The sequence below is a fragment of the Passer domesticus genome, chromosome 4 (genome assembly GCF_036417665.1).
Source record: "Passer domesticus isolate bPasDom1 chromosome 4, bPasDom1.hap1, whole genome shotgun sequence".
Lineage (NCBI taxonomy): Eukaryota > Metazoa > Chordata > Aves > Passeriformes > Passeridae > Passer > Passer domesticus.
Window position 1 is genome coordinate 78,716,076 of NC_087477.1, and position 15,622 is coordinate 78,731,697.

Consider the following 15,622-nt stretch of genomic DNA (forward strand, 5'->3'; position numbering starts at 1 on the left):
CTTCGTACACAGTTTTCTCAGTTTTAAACTGGTCACCTCCAACCTTCAACAACAAAACGACTGTTATCAATCCCCACATCTTGTATTTCATTTAGCACAGTTTAATTTCATGTCTGTTATAGAAAACCTGTGTGACTGAGAACCAGCTGATATGCCAGTCTTTCTCTGCAGGAATGACACCTCCAACTATGTAAGCATCTGGTGGTTCTACACATCTCAGTAGTACACAAAAATAAAGGTCACTACAGGACACTAGAATACTCTTCCAGACAACTAAAATGATACCAGTTTACCTACAAGGAAACACATTTTCCCCAGGTTAGTCACCTCAATAACCAGACCACTGATTTACACTCTGCCTGCTTGAGAAGAGTGGCAATTCAGTGCTTTAAATCTGCTCAGAACGTATTATAGCCAGAAAGTAATTTTACAAATTTTCTTCTTTGTTGAGTGAAACTGTCCTTTAAAAACCTTTTGTACCCAGTCAAACACCTCAGAGAACCAACCTGCTGTTGTATGTACATGAAAGTCTGACTCTCCTGTGAGCTGCCTGGATGGAGCACGGAGACTGTTCCAAGTGCTAAGCAGGAAAGATTGTTTCTGTTGCTGGCTGTCCCATTCCAGATGCTTTAAGATGCATCCAAGATTAAGAGTTAAAATTACTAACAGTGAACTAGACAGAGGCATTCATTTTAAAGCAGAATTCAGAACAAAGACATTTTCTCAGAAGCATCTCTTTTTTGTTTGGCCAGTGAATGTTAGCAGAATCAGAACAATTTTATGAAGGATTAATATAAATTCCTAATATTCATCACTGCATTTAACAGCTGCTATAATAACCTCTTCAGTGAAAACACTCAAGTGTCTGACAGTCTTAAGTGTTCCCCACCCATATCCAACACAAACACTATCAGCTTTTCCTTGGATGGTATTTACAGACGGTGACTCAACCAAAAAATAACTATAATAGAAAGCCATGAGCCAAACAAACACAAGTTTTATTCAAACTAATAAAATACTGCCCTAAGTGGTTGGTGAAACTTTCCTAATTCTTTCAAAGACACTTAAATTATTTACCCTCCCTGAACCTCTGGGAGGGCACATAAGAATTCACAATTCAAGGCCCTCAAAGGGCATTTTGACCTCTTGCCTTGCCCTGACCCACTTCAGTGTGGATTTTTTATTTTCTTATATTCCAGAGTGTAAGAGGTCAAAGGATGGGAATTGCTGAGTTTCCTCCTGTGTTCCCAAAGCAACCCAAAACAGATCTGGGCTTTTTTCTGGCTTGTCTGGGCACAGAGGTTGCCTTATCCAAAGTGCAGCAACGTGCAGGCAAGTCAGTACCTTGAAGTGAGTCCCAGGTGTCTGGACACCTCACAGCAGAATTCTGTATTTCTTTTGGGAAACCAAAGCACTGAAAATTTGGAAGAGTTAATGATGCAGATAAAGGGAGGGGGAAAGAAAGAAGATACACTCATACTGTACATTAAATGCAGTCACTAGTGGAGTTTTGTGAGATTTCAAAATCCTTTTCCACCTCACTGCTCTAAGCAAAAAAGGAACAATCTCCTCAAAGTCTCTATGGGTTCACTTCATGAGCAATGCAGTGAGTTTTCAGATGACTTCAGTATAAAACTTCCTCACCTCTTCAGATTTCTCTGGAGAAAAAAACCCATAATACTAGGCTATGCCATAAAAAATATGCCAGTTCTATGTCCAAAAAAGATGACACAGATGTCTAAGTTTGTAGAAAAGATAATTTTATGTGGCTATCACAATAAAAATATATATTTATGTTTATATATCTCTATATACATACATACACATAATGAAATACAAAGGTCATGAGAGTCTTTATTGGAATAAGGATGTTGACAGATTTGGTGACATGGCATAATCACATTATTCCATTTTTCCAGGATACAGTGGTATGTTTACTCTGCTATAAATGCCAGCCTTGTGAGCTGAAACTGATTTTGTCCCATGATCTTTAACGTCTCAAATAAGGAAATAAGATGCTTACTTAGGGATTAGTCTGTAACAGCCCAAGCCTACCAGGTACTTTTATCAAGTCCATCCCAGCGTAGCCTCTGCCCAGAGCACTGAAACAACTCTGATTGGTGCCCATTAAGTAATTTAGTATAAAGCTTGCAGGTAAAAGAATTAATCACCCTCATCAGCAAACTACGTGCTATGAACCTTTCCCACTGCTTCTGAAGCAGTTCTCTCACTATAATTAAGCATCATTATTTCAATATGCTGCTTCTCCCAGAAGTATTCTTTTCTAAGTATGGACAGTGTATTAATTACAAACCCAAATTTTAAAGAGCAAAGTGTTTTTATTAAAATTAAGCTCCCTTTTGGAAAAGTTGTGATTCAATGACTTTACTGTGAATTTAATCAGGCAATCCTTATGTGCAGGTAACAGGAACACTTGGAGTTGTAACCAGGCTTTTATAGAGAAAGGTTTTCCATTTTAAAACAATGGATAGGGAAACAGTTTTTAAATTCTCACACACATGAGAATGAACTGCAGAGTCAACTTTTCAGCACTGGCACCCCAACCATGATTTGTTTATGTTGGAGCTTAGAGACAAGGAAAGAATTTTAGCATTTTAGCTACCCAGACACACAATTAATACTTCAGCAGCCTTTCCTTTCTAATTGATCTGGTTCACATGACAAATGATGAACATCTCACTTGTCAGTGTCTTAAGCAGTAGTTTCAAGATCTGAAGCGTTTGACAGAGCTGCTGGAACATTTGAAATTTCACTGCCTCACTTTCCTAATTAACACATGAGCTCCAGACAGCCAGGTTGACATTTTATAGTTAGGTAAAGGAAGTTAACTACAGCTCTGTTAAACACTGAAAGTTTGAAGATCTAAAGTCTATTCTTAAAAGGCATTTGGAAATTAAATTCATGCTTTTGCACCAGGACTTGGAACTACAGTTCATTATAGTCACACTTGAGATAGTTTAAAAAAACCCTCATCAAAACAATTAAAACCCAGCAGCACACCTTCCTTGCTCTGAAAGAACACAAATCTTTGTCACTGTAACAAAGTTTCTCATCTGCCATTTCTTGCAAGAAGATGTAATTTAACAGCTTACATAATGTTACTGCTTTATTATGAACACTGTGGTTGCTAGCACAGAAACCTTTGCTGCTTCAAAAATGCTGAAGAGGAAGGAAAAGCCTCAAGACTCAGTCTGAGAGAATAAAACTCAACAGGTCACATGCCCACGTCAGTATTTTGACCCAAACCAGAATTTTCCAGCAATTTTAATGAGGTGAATTTCTCAAGTAGGTATATAGATTCACTGCATGAAGTCTTTCAGCTGATTACTGACAGCAGATTAAACATTTAAATGCAGTTTATTCAGAGTATTCATCACTTTTCATCATGTTTCTTGTTAAATTCTGTCTTAACAGCATTTGTTTACATGACAGTAAGAAGTCTAAAAAGGCCCATATTCATAACACATAACTAATTTTGTAAGGAAAAGGTCATTTTGGCCTTTTAGAAGCTGTTATCTTGTAGGCTCTGCATCTTAACTGCCGAAATCCCTGAGTGTCTTTGGCCACAGCTGTAGAAATGAAACTATTTGAAAGCCCATCTGAAAGTCCAACTTCCTCTATCCATAACAAAAGCTCTTTAAAAATGTATTTTTATGACTGCCACAACCTACTGACTTGTAATCCCAGAAGGGAATTAAACACCACATGGATAAACTACAATTTTTGTTGTCTAAACCCCAACCTTTCATTTTTACAGTCGTACCATATTGGAAAAATATCAAAACCCTGGACAGACAGTTGAGTGACAAAATCTTATTTGCAAAAACACTTCTATCATTAGAAATGCTTGCACTCTCAAAATCTTTAAAAGCCTGGGCTTGTGACTTAACTTGTAGTGAAAAAAACAAAGTTATATTTGCACAGATTTCAAATGTGTGCTTTTCATAACCACTGGTTCTGTTGTTATGTGGTCATCAGAAACTATTTGCAGCAACAGGTAACAGACCAGTATTTTATGTATCTACTGCTGAGAACATTTGTGAATGATCACACAATTACTGACATCTTCCACCTCACAGAGCTCTTTACAGTTCTCCTGTATTCTTTTCAATGCTCTTAACCAATTCAGTGCTTTTGAACATATTTTGGGGGGAAAGTTCTTATTTCCTACAGTGTTTTTTCTAAACCACAAAAATACACGTGAACAAATCTCACAAAGCTGCACCCATAAATAAAATTCTGTCTCAGAAACAAAGGAACTTGAGTAAACATTCATATTACTTCTGCAACCTGAGATACTCATTAGCAGCTCTCATACTTACACTCCCACAGCAACAGACCACATCTTTCCTTTGCCTTCTTTACACCAAAACAAAGGTCATGTCCACAGATAGCAACAAAGAACCACAAGCAGGAAAGTCATGCAGTCTGAATAATCCTGAACTCAACTTTCATTCTCTGAAGCTCACTGTGCAAAAGCATGATACAGGACTGGTCATCAAATCCAACCATCCCTGGCAGGGAAGGACTGTGTACTTCTGTGGTGTGTTATCACCCCAAATTACCTCTTTGCTGGGGTTTTTATTCCTCCTAATTCTAGGAGAGAATGAATCAGAGATCTCCCCAGTGCAGGAAAAGGAAAAAAAAGGAAAAAAAACTCCTACTAATTTTTAGCCTAGTTCATTGAAACTGATGGTGGCCAATAGCACCAATCAAAGAAACTGAACTCAACATTTTCTTCTTACAGTTCATCAGCAAGAAGTGATGCAACCCTCTACCATTCAGTTCTTCAGGGTGACCTTCAGCACTCTGTTTAATTGCTAACACATTCTATTTCACAGGCAGCCTGCTTATCTAGTACAAAACACCCAAAACAATCCTTTGTTCATTTATTAAGTCACAAGGACTTTTGCTTTTCTAGAGGGAAAAAAAAAGCCAGTACTTGCCAAGACATAGTCTAGTAATACGAGGCAGATGATCCTTTCATTTGCTTGAAATTACAAGTAACTTGTTTTTATTCAGCAATTACACACAATTCCCCAACTCAGTTACATCATCTAGTTTGATGGTTATCAAATACGTCAACCCCAAGGCTGAAGTGCTGACACACTCCAGTTTGAAATGGCAACATGATGTAAGCACTCAAAACCAAAAGTTTAGAATAGTACTGACAAAGTTTTCTAAGTGTTTTCTCCATTATTTAACATCTACCAAACAGGGAGGAAGCTGCATTCCTTTTATTACAGACAACTCCATTTAAAAATATTTAGTCAGGAAAGAAATTAAGCCTTACCTCTGGTTTACTGAGGCTGGATGACACAAGAGAACCTGATCCCACATCCAGATCCCACTGTTTTCTCCCACTGTTTTCTGGATCCAGTGCAGCAATTCGTCCATCCAAAGTACTGATAATTACCAGAGATCTGCAAGATGGAAACATTCACAGTCAGAACTGGACTTCCCCTATTAGCTGCCTTTTATGCTCAGTAAAATCCAACTCCTACCCTTAAGTCAAGTCTCTATATTCTGCAGAAAAGCAATTCAGCTGGGTATCTCTACCAGACCAACAATACAGTAGAAGAGCTGAAGTCTCTGGCTGGATGTCAGAAACTAATTTCCATGTTGTAAGACACTTTCAGAGTTCAGATTCAGGGGAAGGCAGTTGACTTTTTGCTCTTGCATGCAGATGTTACCACAACAATACTGAATGAGATCATGGTTTTGGAGATATTTATACAAACAGTATGGATCCCACTTCTTCCAGTCCCTTCCAAACTGAGCTTTAATACATCCTTTCAAAACAACCTAAACCTGAAGCTATTAACCCAGCCAACCAAGATGCAAGAAGTATTAAATTGCAGCGAAGTTTTCAATGATTTTGGATTAAATAGCAAATTTCTGGGATATTTTCTAAGTCTCTGAATAAAACAAGTCCCTCCAAAGGCATACACAGGCCACTACAAACAACCTTCAACACAAAGAAACTAAACTGGGTTTTTCATCTTAGGCTTTAAGTAGCCTGATGTCTGGGGATACAGGGCCATGGCAGGCTGGCTGCAGATTTTCACAGTGCCTGAAGCTCCTCAGTTTCAGTAAATCTTGTTTCTTACAGAGCCATACAATTAGAATAAGCATTTCTGGTTGGGCTAGAGCGCCAGCATTAAAATAAACAAACAAACAAAATAAACAACACATCAGAGACAAAGCACTGACAAGGCATTTCTGAAGGGCCTTTTTTTTCCCTTGAAGATCGTTTCTCTCTGACCTGAAAAGGCTGAGATTGTGTTGTCAGTTTGGCTTGCAGCAGCTCACCAATCTTCAAAGGCACAGGGAGTAGAACTCCATCACTTCACAGGCTGCTTGCACCGAGGGGGGCTGGATCTAGTGACCCAGAAGGACCTTTGTAGTCACTGATTTCAATGAGAATAAGGAACTGTGCAAATAAAGTCATGGGGAGATTAACCAGTTTCAGTGAGGGTGAAAGGGCAGGGGGCTGGTAGTGCACACACAGACATGTATATTAATCTTTACTTTAAACAATAAGGGACAATAAATTATTGTGTAGAACTCTGGCCAAATATATTCACTTGTCCAAGTTAATGGTGGAGTAACAGGGAATTTAGGGAAGAAATGATGGGGAGGGAAAAACTGAAATCATGATCTAAAAACATGTTCAGGGAGAGTGGCCCATGACATCACCTCTAACAGAGGTCATGTAAAACATGGCCATTTCACATGTTAAAGTAACCCACACAATTTACAGGATTTTATAATGCTTACAGCACTACACTACTAATAAAGAGAAAAATAAAAGAGATCTTTAACCTGTTCCAAAAATGCCATAGCAGCTCCTACTTCTGAAGGTGGCCAAGCATCACATTCCTCCAAAAGTTTAAGAAACTGTTAGAAAAATACCAATTGTGCAAATATTTGCACAGTAGAAGACATAAGTTTTTATAAGCTGATTACAAACGCTTTTTTCAACTGCACAGAAATGTAGACTGGGTTAATAATAAACCAGATTGCAGGAGATTGACTATTTTCAAGTACTGTAAACAAGTGCTCACACACTAAAGGCCTTGGACACATATTTAACACAATCTGTTTGCTTTATGGTAAACTAATTTATCTGAAACCCTCTAGCATTGCATAAGAAAATATTATTCCAAGTGGGTCTACTTAAATTTTATGTTGATCCTCCTGACAGCTAGGTTATAAAAAGAGGTAAAATACAGCTAGAATGAAGGGAATTTTGGCAGCCATACTGCAGAGAAGACAAATCCTAAAATCACACTGTGAAATGTTTTCTTCCTATGTGCTCCCATTGTTTTCCTTTATTTAATTCTTCCTCTTTGACTTCTCCCTCAAGTAACAAATGTTTCATGTCTTTGTTTCTGTATTATCCAAGATGCAAACCTCAAGCTTCCCTAGGAGTTACCTCACTATTTAAGGCTCTCCACCACCACTCAAGAGGGTGGTTTTGGAATTTGTACCTGCACCCTGACCTCCAGCCACCCAAAGGGTGCTGTAACCACACTTCAGTTTTAAGTTTAGCTGATTAGGAAAGAGGAGGGGAGTGTGGGGAACCTTTGTGCCAGCAGCACAAAGCAGTGCTTGGAGGAACTGGTTTAAGTAACCACTTCTGCACACTGTAAAAATCCTGGCTTTTCTTGGGTGCAGTGGCACTCGGGGTTAGTCCCCAGCTGGAGAATGGACTTTGTTTCACCTACTGAGCACACACTTCATGAGACAGAGGAACAGAACCAGCCCAGCTATATCTAAATCTTAGGCGTGGCTACCTTTAGAACTGGAATTAGGTGCAAAAAAACCATCCATTTCTCTCTGCTTTTTAAACAACTGATTCATTCTGAAGCTAATAGTCACATTTCTGGTTCCATCTTCATCTTGCTCTTCAGTGATACCACATACCAGGAAAAAAGAGCTAGAACTCCTTACTCTTCTGATAAAGTCCTTCATTCCTTACTCTGTTTGTCTATGAGTTAAAATCTTAATACCCGTTCTCCTCTTCTCTGATGGACCTGAATAAGTTAAAAACCTGTCACTTGAACTCTAATTGGTGTGAGAGCTGAAATTTGTGCCCAACACTCTCTCTGGTATTACACTTTCTCACTGTCAGATTCTCCCTTCCCTTTCTCTGTGAGATTCCAGTGCTTGCAGCTTTGTGTACTGGGAGCATCAAGTGGTGACAAGAGATCTTTCTGTTGCTCAGGTAGTCCAGTCAAGTACTAAATTCATACATTATGATCAAAGCAAGAAAATATTTCAGAGCTTAAAAACAGGCAGGTGACGTGCCTTTTGTCACCCCACAGTGCCACCGTGGGCTTACTGCAGTGTATTATGGAAAGTCTTACATCAAATTCTTAGAAACACAAAAAGAAAGAATACAGCCACAGTTCCAGAACAGAGTCCTTTCAGCCACCTGTTTGTCAGCCTTTGCTGGCTCAAGATGTCAGGGCTGCAATTCCTGTCATTCCATTACATTAAACTGTAAAAGTGTATTTTTGATGTGTCTTTGGGCCAACTGATTGACCAACTGAAAGCAAAAGGAACTCCTGGCTCAGTTTCTATTTTGGTTAGGCCTGATAAACTCCTATTCTCTGAAAACCAGCACCTTATTGCTGGCTTTATTAACATCACTTCCTGACTAGGGTACAGCTGAAAGACTGCCTCGGCCAAAGATGCCAACGTCCAGGAACACACAGGTTTTCTGAGAACACTGCCAAGCCAGGTTCCCTTCTGAGGAGGGAAAACATAAAATATTACCCAGCACAAGGTCAAAAGTCCCAACTGTAACACCAAGGAAGTGAGGAGGATAGAGACAAACACCATCAAGGCTGTGTCAATACTTGTTGACAGTAAATTGCAGACTATACCAGGGAGTGAATCACATCACAGGGATACTAAAGAAAATAAAAAAACCCAAACCTATGACCAATACCACAGAATTATATTTCAGTAGTCTCCACAAGCCTGGACCAGAACAACAACAAAAAAAAAAGATACAAAAAGAAATAACTCAAAATTAGGCAGTCACTTAAATCCCGGGATCCATCACTTGAAAAATAATCATCAGCAAAATGAAGACCTGCACTTCTCCTTGCCTTGAGCTGCTGGTCCAGAATATATTGTGATGGAGGAGAAGAAAATCCCTTCAGGCCCTTACAGATGGCCAACAGCAGGACTAAAGCAAGGGGCCAGTTCGTGCAGCACAAAGATATCAGTAATTGCAGCAGCTGGCAGAGAACAAGCTAATGTTGTGCAGTGAGATTTTATTTGTCACTATGAAAGCACATCTGGACACATTTCTCTGACCCCAGCCATCTAAAAACAGCCTCTAGGGCTGAATGAAAATGATTTCTTACCAGTTCTTATCCTCTTTTGCTCACAGACAGGAACTTGTTATTCCAGGGCAGTGATAATGTCCCCCCCTTTAAATTATGCAAAATATCTACTGCAAACTTCCACATAAATTGACAAAAGGCCAGTCCTGGGCCTTGAAACCCTTGCTAGTACCCCACAATAATCACAGCCCACTTGGGGAGATCAAGAAGCCTGAGCACAGCTACCTGAAAGAAGTGAATGTATGATTTACCCACAAACAAAAGGGCTAAGATAGTAAGGGGAGTTGTAAACAGGACACAGGAGGAACAATTCTTTAGCTCACCCACACCTTTCCACTGCACCAAACTTTTCATTTATTCATTATTTGTTAGAAAAACAAAGCAGAACTCCTCGTCACTGTAGTACATGTACCACTGTTCCTGCTTCAGTTTAAAAGAATCATCAAACCCTCAGAAGTTCATTGGGACATTGCAGATATGGCTGCTTGTTAAACTTGAACTCTAAGCAGCTATTCCAACAGCAAACCCTGCATGTCTGTATGTAAAGAGCACAGTAAATCACTAACCTTCCTATTTTCTTTCAGAAAAACAAAATCTTCAAACCAAGATTATTATATTCATTTGCCTTCAGCAGAGACAGTTGGGGTTTTGGTTTTGTTCTTTTTTCCCAGATTATATTGACCTCGATATTGCCTGTGTATTGCTGAAGAACAATTAGCTGAGATGAGTGGAAATCTCAGAAACACACATTAAAAAAATAAATGCACACAAACACCATGGCCAGGCAGCCATTCTATTTTTATTTGATGACAGCAAATCTGTTCCTACATACTAATCAATTACAGAGCAGCTACATTTAATCTCAGGCTTAATTTACTACATTGAACATCTTTAGTGTATTCTACTTAGCTCTAGGAGGCAAACAAAAAAATATATTTTTAAAAATGTCCTAGGCTAAATAAACAAGGCTCCTATCAAAAACTGAATACAGTAGAATTGCAATAAACCAGGTGGTATTTTGATCACCTGATACACAAAATAATGATCCTGTTGCTAACTGGTAAGACTGTCCTCCAAGAAAACAGGGTGCCAAGTTATCAGCCGGTTTCTTGTTTTAAGTGAATGCTTGGGCATACTAAGAACAAGCTTTGGGCTATTCATTTTCATGTTTTCAAATACAGCAGGCATTTAGTCATCCTGTTCTTCCTTTAAACTCAGGCTGTGGCTTATCATCTGTTCCTTAACAGCCAATTCAGAAACAGACTGGAATCGGCTCAGTAACATTTCTGCACTTGAGTCATTCATCCAAGTCTTCCCTTTGCCGGAGCTTCTTGCCACACGCAGTTATTAAGAATTTTATTTCCCCTTCTTGTATTATGAAACTTGTTCATCAATTTGCCTAGCATGTTTGGCTTCCCCTCAGGCACACCCCAGGATCTGCGCTAAGAGACAATTAAGTACTCAGGGGGAACTGCATTTTCTTTAAAACAAAACGATGACAGAAAAGGGCAGCGTGCTCTGAACAACTGTGAGCTGCGGGTACTGGGAGGAGTTTAGACTCCAGATGCTTTGGGGTCTCCTTCCCGCAGGCACAGAACTGGGACCAAGGCAAGGAAGGGATCGAGACGCGGAATCGCCAGGGTAGGCAGAGGGGCCAGATGTCACATAGCGTGACATCCGGCAGCTTGTTTGTTTGAGAACTAAGACACGCTTTCTCCTTGCTAACAGCGGCGTGAAGAACGAGCACCTGAGCGCTGGTGAGGTCCCGAAGTTCCTTTTCCTCGCTGCCATGCCTCCCCCTCGCTCCAGCCCGTCCATCCCTGCAGCGCTATCCAGCCCCAGCACGGACGGGACTCATCCCTCCCACCCCTTCTCCCCGCACCTCTCCTCCGGCCCTGGGACACTTCCCTGCGTGTCCTGCAGTACAGCCCCACGCACCGACACCCTTATTTCACCGCTTCCCAAGCACAATTCCACCTGCGATCACCCTACAGGCTCAACTCTTCCCCCTCCGGCACTCCCGACCCATCCCAGCGCTGTTCCCGTCCAAGGCCACTCCTGCACGGTCCCTTCCCCACACACGGCGACCCCCGGGACGCCGCAGCCCTTTTCCCAGGCACTGCCCCCTCCCCAACACTCCCAGCTGCTGATTCCTAGCCTGGACACAATGGCACCCCTGGGCACGGCACCCTTCTCCCCTGAGGCGCTGAGCCCCACACGGAGCCGAGCCCCCTCCCCAGCACCGCCCCGCTGGCACCCCGACCCCCACCCCAGTCACAAACACCCTTCAACAGTCCCAGACACTGGGGGTCCCATCCCAATCACTGATACTCCCCCCAAGCAGAGCCAGACGCTGATTCCCGGCACTCCTCAGGCACTGATCCCACGTCAGCCGCCCCACACCGACCCCCACGCTGTCATTGACCCGCAGCCACCCCCCGACCCCCCTGAGGAGCCCCAGCCCCGACAGCCATCCCAGGCACCGACACTCTCCCCACCCAGCCCCGACCTCGCACTCTCTCCCGGGCACTGAACCCCCCCTCAGCCCCGGGCAGTGCTCCCCACCCCGGTCACCGCCCTCTCCCGCTCACCTGCTGCCGCTCCGGGCCTCCCCGCTGCCCTCAGCGTCCGGCTCTCCGGGCCCTGCAGGGGCCACACCGCCCTCATCGTCCTCCACTGTCACGTCCGCGGAACCGGCGGGCAGAGCGGCGGGAGCGGCGGCCGCCCCCAGCCCGAACGCGGCCTCCACAGCCGCGGCATCGCTCGGCGGCGGCTCCGGGCCGCCCGCCGCTACCCCGAGCAGCACCAGCAGCGCGAAGGCGGCCAGAGCGCTGCGGCCCCGCGGCCCCCGCATGGAGGGGCCCGGCTCGCCCGCCGCCGCCACCCGTTAGGACATGAACGCCGCTGTCGCTGTCGCCGCTGTCGCCGCCACAGAATGGGCGCCCGCCGCGCGCGCAGCTCTGCCCGCCGCGCCACGCCCGCCCGCCACGTACCGGCACCCCGCGCGCGCCCGCCCCTGCGAGGCGGACACGCATCCCATTGGTTCTCCGCCACGCCGCTCAGCCCGCCGCTTCCTTCTGATTGGCGCGCCCGGCGGCGGGGGGCGGGGAGGCGCTGGATGTTTGTCAACAGAGCCCGCCGGGCCAATCGGAGCCACGCCGCTCTCTCCCCCTCCTCTACCGCCGCGCCGGCCAATCGCCGAGCGCATGATTCACCGGCCCGCTCGCCGATTGGCCGCCGGCCGGCGCGCGGGCGGCGCGGCCCCGCCCCTTCCTCGGCCGGGCTGGAGACGTGGCTGTTCCTCGGCGCCGGCAGGGCGGGGCCAGCGGCGCGCACCACCCGGCGCGGGGGGGGAGGCGGGCGCGGAGAGTGGCTCCCCCCAGCGCGGAGCGGAGTGGAGGCGTCGGGCGGGAAGCGGGCCGTGAGGGAGCGCGCGCCCGGCGGCGCCGAGGGCAGGGCGGGCACGGCGCGGGGCGCCCTGGGGCTGTTCGGGCACACCTGGGGCTCGCCCAGCTCACTGTCCAGCCGAATTAACTCTGCCATTCGGTGTGCCCCCCGGGCTGTTGTGGGTGGTGCAGGTAACCCCAGCCCTGGTAGCGAAATCGGCCCTGTGCTGGCCCCAGGTGACCTCACCCGCGGTGACCCCGCTTTTCTGAGGGCTTGCTGTGCCCGCAGCCCCAGCACCTCGGCCGGGGCTGGCAGCAGCCCCACAAAGCCCCTCTGGTACCTTAAAGTGGTGTTCCCCCTGTGAAAAAAACGCCAATCGCTTGGTTTTTTAAATTTTAAATGTTTAGTAGTAATAAAATGGTTATAAAAATAGCAGTATAATTAGAGTAATAAAAATGTGGACAATTTGGATTAGGACACTATGAGACAAAAAAAACAAAGAGTTACGGGCAGTCCAGGTACCTCTTTCTGGGCAAAATAAGCCTGAAAAAAGACACACGTTAACAGAAGATAAACCCTTAAAAGCAAAAGCCTGTTGCATATTCACACACCTCATACAGGACGCATAAATTCCATTCAAACAAAGGATTCTGTCTGGTCGGCAGCAACTTCTTCCTCTTAATCCTAATGGCATCCTCAGGGCTGAGCAAGGTGGGAAGAAGTTAGTTTCTTTTGATAACAGAGCAATAAATTCTTTTTCTCTGAAAGATTTAGGTGTCCTGTGGCTGCTATCTGGTGCGAGTACCTCGTTCCTTTCTTTAAAAAAAATATTCCACATACATAGCTTCTATTGTAACATTATGTTATAACCTAAAACTACGTTTAACACACTACTTAAGAAAATTAATACAGCATAACTTTCCAACATAACACATATAATATTCATTTTAATACTTGCCAAAAGCCAGTTATAAAATATGCATTTTTCACACCTCCATGTGTTCACAGATCTGTCCTGGGAAATTGTGAATGCCCCGTCCCTGGAAGTGCTCCAGGCAGGCTGGATGGGGCTCTGAGGAACCTGGGCCAGTGGAAGGTGTCCCTGCCTCCCAGGGGCTGGAATGAGATGGTCTTTGAGGTCCCTTCCAACCCGAGTCATTCTGTGAGTCTGTTTATGGTGTACTTGGTATAAATGATATATATATGAAATATAATTGCCTCCTTCAGGGTTACTTCCTCCCCAGTTTTTTCCAGACCCAGTTTACCACATTTTGAAGAGCAGTCCTTTGTCATCCTGATGGCAGCAGCTGACTGATGAAGATGTCATTTGCAAATTGGATTAGGGCTGATTTTGTGTTTACTTCCAAATGAGTAATGAAAATATTGATTACGTATGTGTGTAGTACAGCCCATATGATCCTGGAGGGTCCTATTCGATGTAGCCTCATTCAATAGTGATTTATAACCACTTATAAAAAAATAATCTCTGTGACCAGTGTTTAATGCATTCTTCACTGATGCTTTATTACCCTCTTTAATTAAAATATTGTGCAGTTCTAAGTAAAAATGCTTTTAAAAGTTTATTACAGCTTTTTTTCCTTTCGGTGGAAATGGAATTATTTGTTGTCTTTTAGAAGCATGAAATGAGATTTCTATTAGACCTCTGACTGGCATTGCTAATTCTTTAATGAGTGACATAACACCCTTTTTTTGTGTTTATCCAGAACATCATCCACAGATATGATGTTATTAAATCTACATTTCCTCCAGACCATGCAGCCTCCTTTCCTGAGGACAGGCACCAACCTGGCACTTTTTCAGCCTCCTAGAACTGCCCTGGTCACTCAAGGTTCACTCAAGAGGAATGTCAACACACGAGGGGTCTCTGCAGCCAGCTGTTTCCAACCTCCTGGGCCACAGTTATCCCTGGAAGACAAGAGCTCCATTGGTCACTAATGCACTGAAATGAATCTCACCACTGTCAAGTGACCCCCCACACATGTGTCCTCCTGCTTCTTTACAAACACAGATCAGAAATGTTCAATGAACACTTCTGCATTGTTATTGACAATTTAATCATGTCCATCTAGTAATGGGCCTGTACCATTCACTTCTAGGGTTTTCTGGGATTTAGCCTTGCCAGCTATGGATTTTCTTTGATGTGCTTCACTTCCAATAACTACTCTGCTTCTCACAGCTTTTCATTTATACCAACACTTTCTTATTTCCTGCTTTCTCCAATTTGGCTATTTCTTTTTTAATTTTACTCACACTCTCCAGTGCATTAATAAAACAAGAGTTGTCAATGTTTTTTCCTCTCTTGAAGTTGTGGCTCTTTGGTTGCCCAAAGAATTCTTTAAGAAAAGCTCATAATTGTCATTTTTAAACTTGTACCTAAATTTTTTCTTCCTGCTTGCACTCTTATTTTCTGGTGATTTGAAAATACAGCTCCTTTAGAGCACCAGGTGTATGCAAGCCCAGGTCACAAACACTGCTCCCCAGCCAACCACTGAACTGCAATCCAGGGATCTTTGTTTGGGTTTTTTTACTTCCTTCATTATAACAAAGTCCAAAAGAATTTACCAATTTACCCTGTGCCACATGCCAAATGGCTCGTGTCATTTTTAGTAACTTAAATGACATTTTATTACTGTACCCATATGGTCTTGTGCTACTATTTTCTTTATTTAGAGAACTCTTCTCTCTTGACTGTCTACCCGTTCATATGTTTATAAAGAGTAATCAAATTCCTTGTTTCTCTAGGCAAACCAAGCCAAAGGCTTTTATTCTTCCCTTACACATTTGGCTCTCTGCTCTAACTTGCCCTCCCCTGCACCTGTCTCCATTTAAAT

General features: G+C 43.6%; 1 protein-coding gene across 1 annotated transcript in view; it reads right to left on the minus strand.

Annotated features, from left to right (window-relative positions):
• Nucleotides 1-12,365, minus strand: part of EIF2AK3 (eukaryotic translation initiation factor 2 alpha kinase 3) — a 42,538-nt gene extending 30,173 nt beyond the window's left edge. The window contains exons 1-2 of the mRNA XM_064419015.1: nt 11,975-12,365; nt 5,315-5,444 (exon numbers count right to left, since the gene is read on the minus strand). Of these exons, the coding sequence (XP_064275085.1) occupies nt 5,315-5,444; nt 11,975-12,237 (393 nt within the window). The 5' untranslated portion in view covers nt 12,238-12,365. The remainder of the gene's footprint in view (nt 1-5,314; nt 5,445-11,974) is intronic.
• Between the last annotated feature and the right edge of the window lie 3,257 nt (nt 12,366-15,622).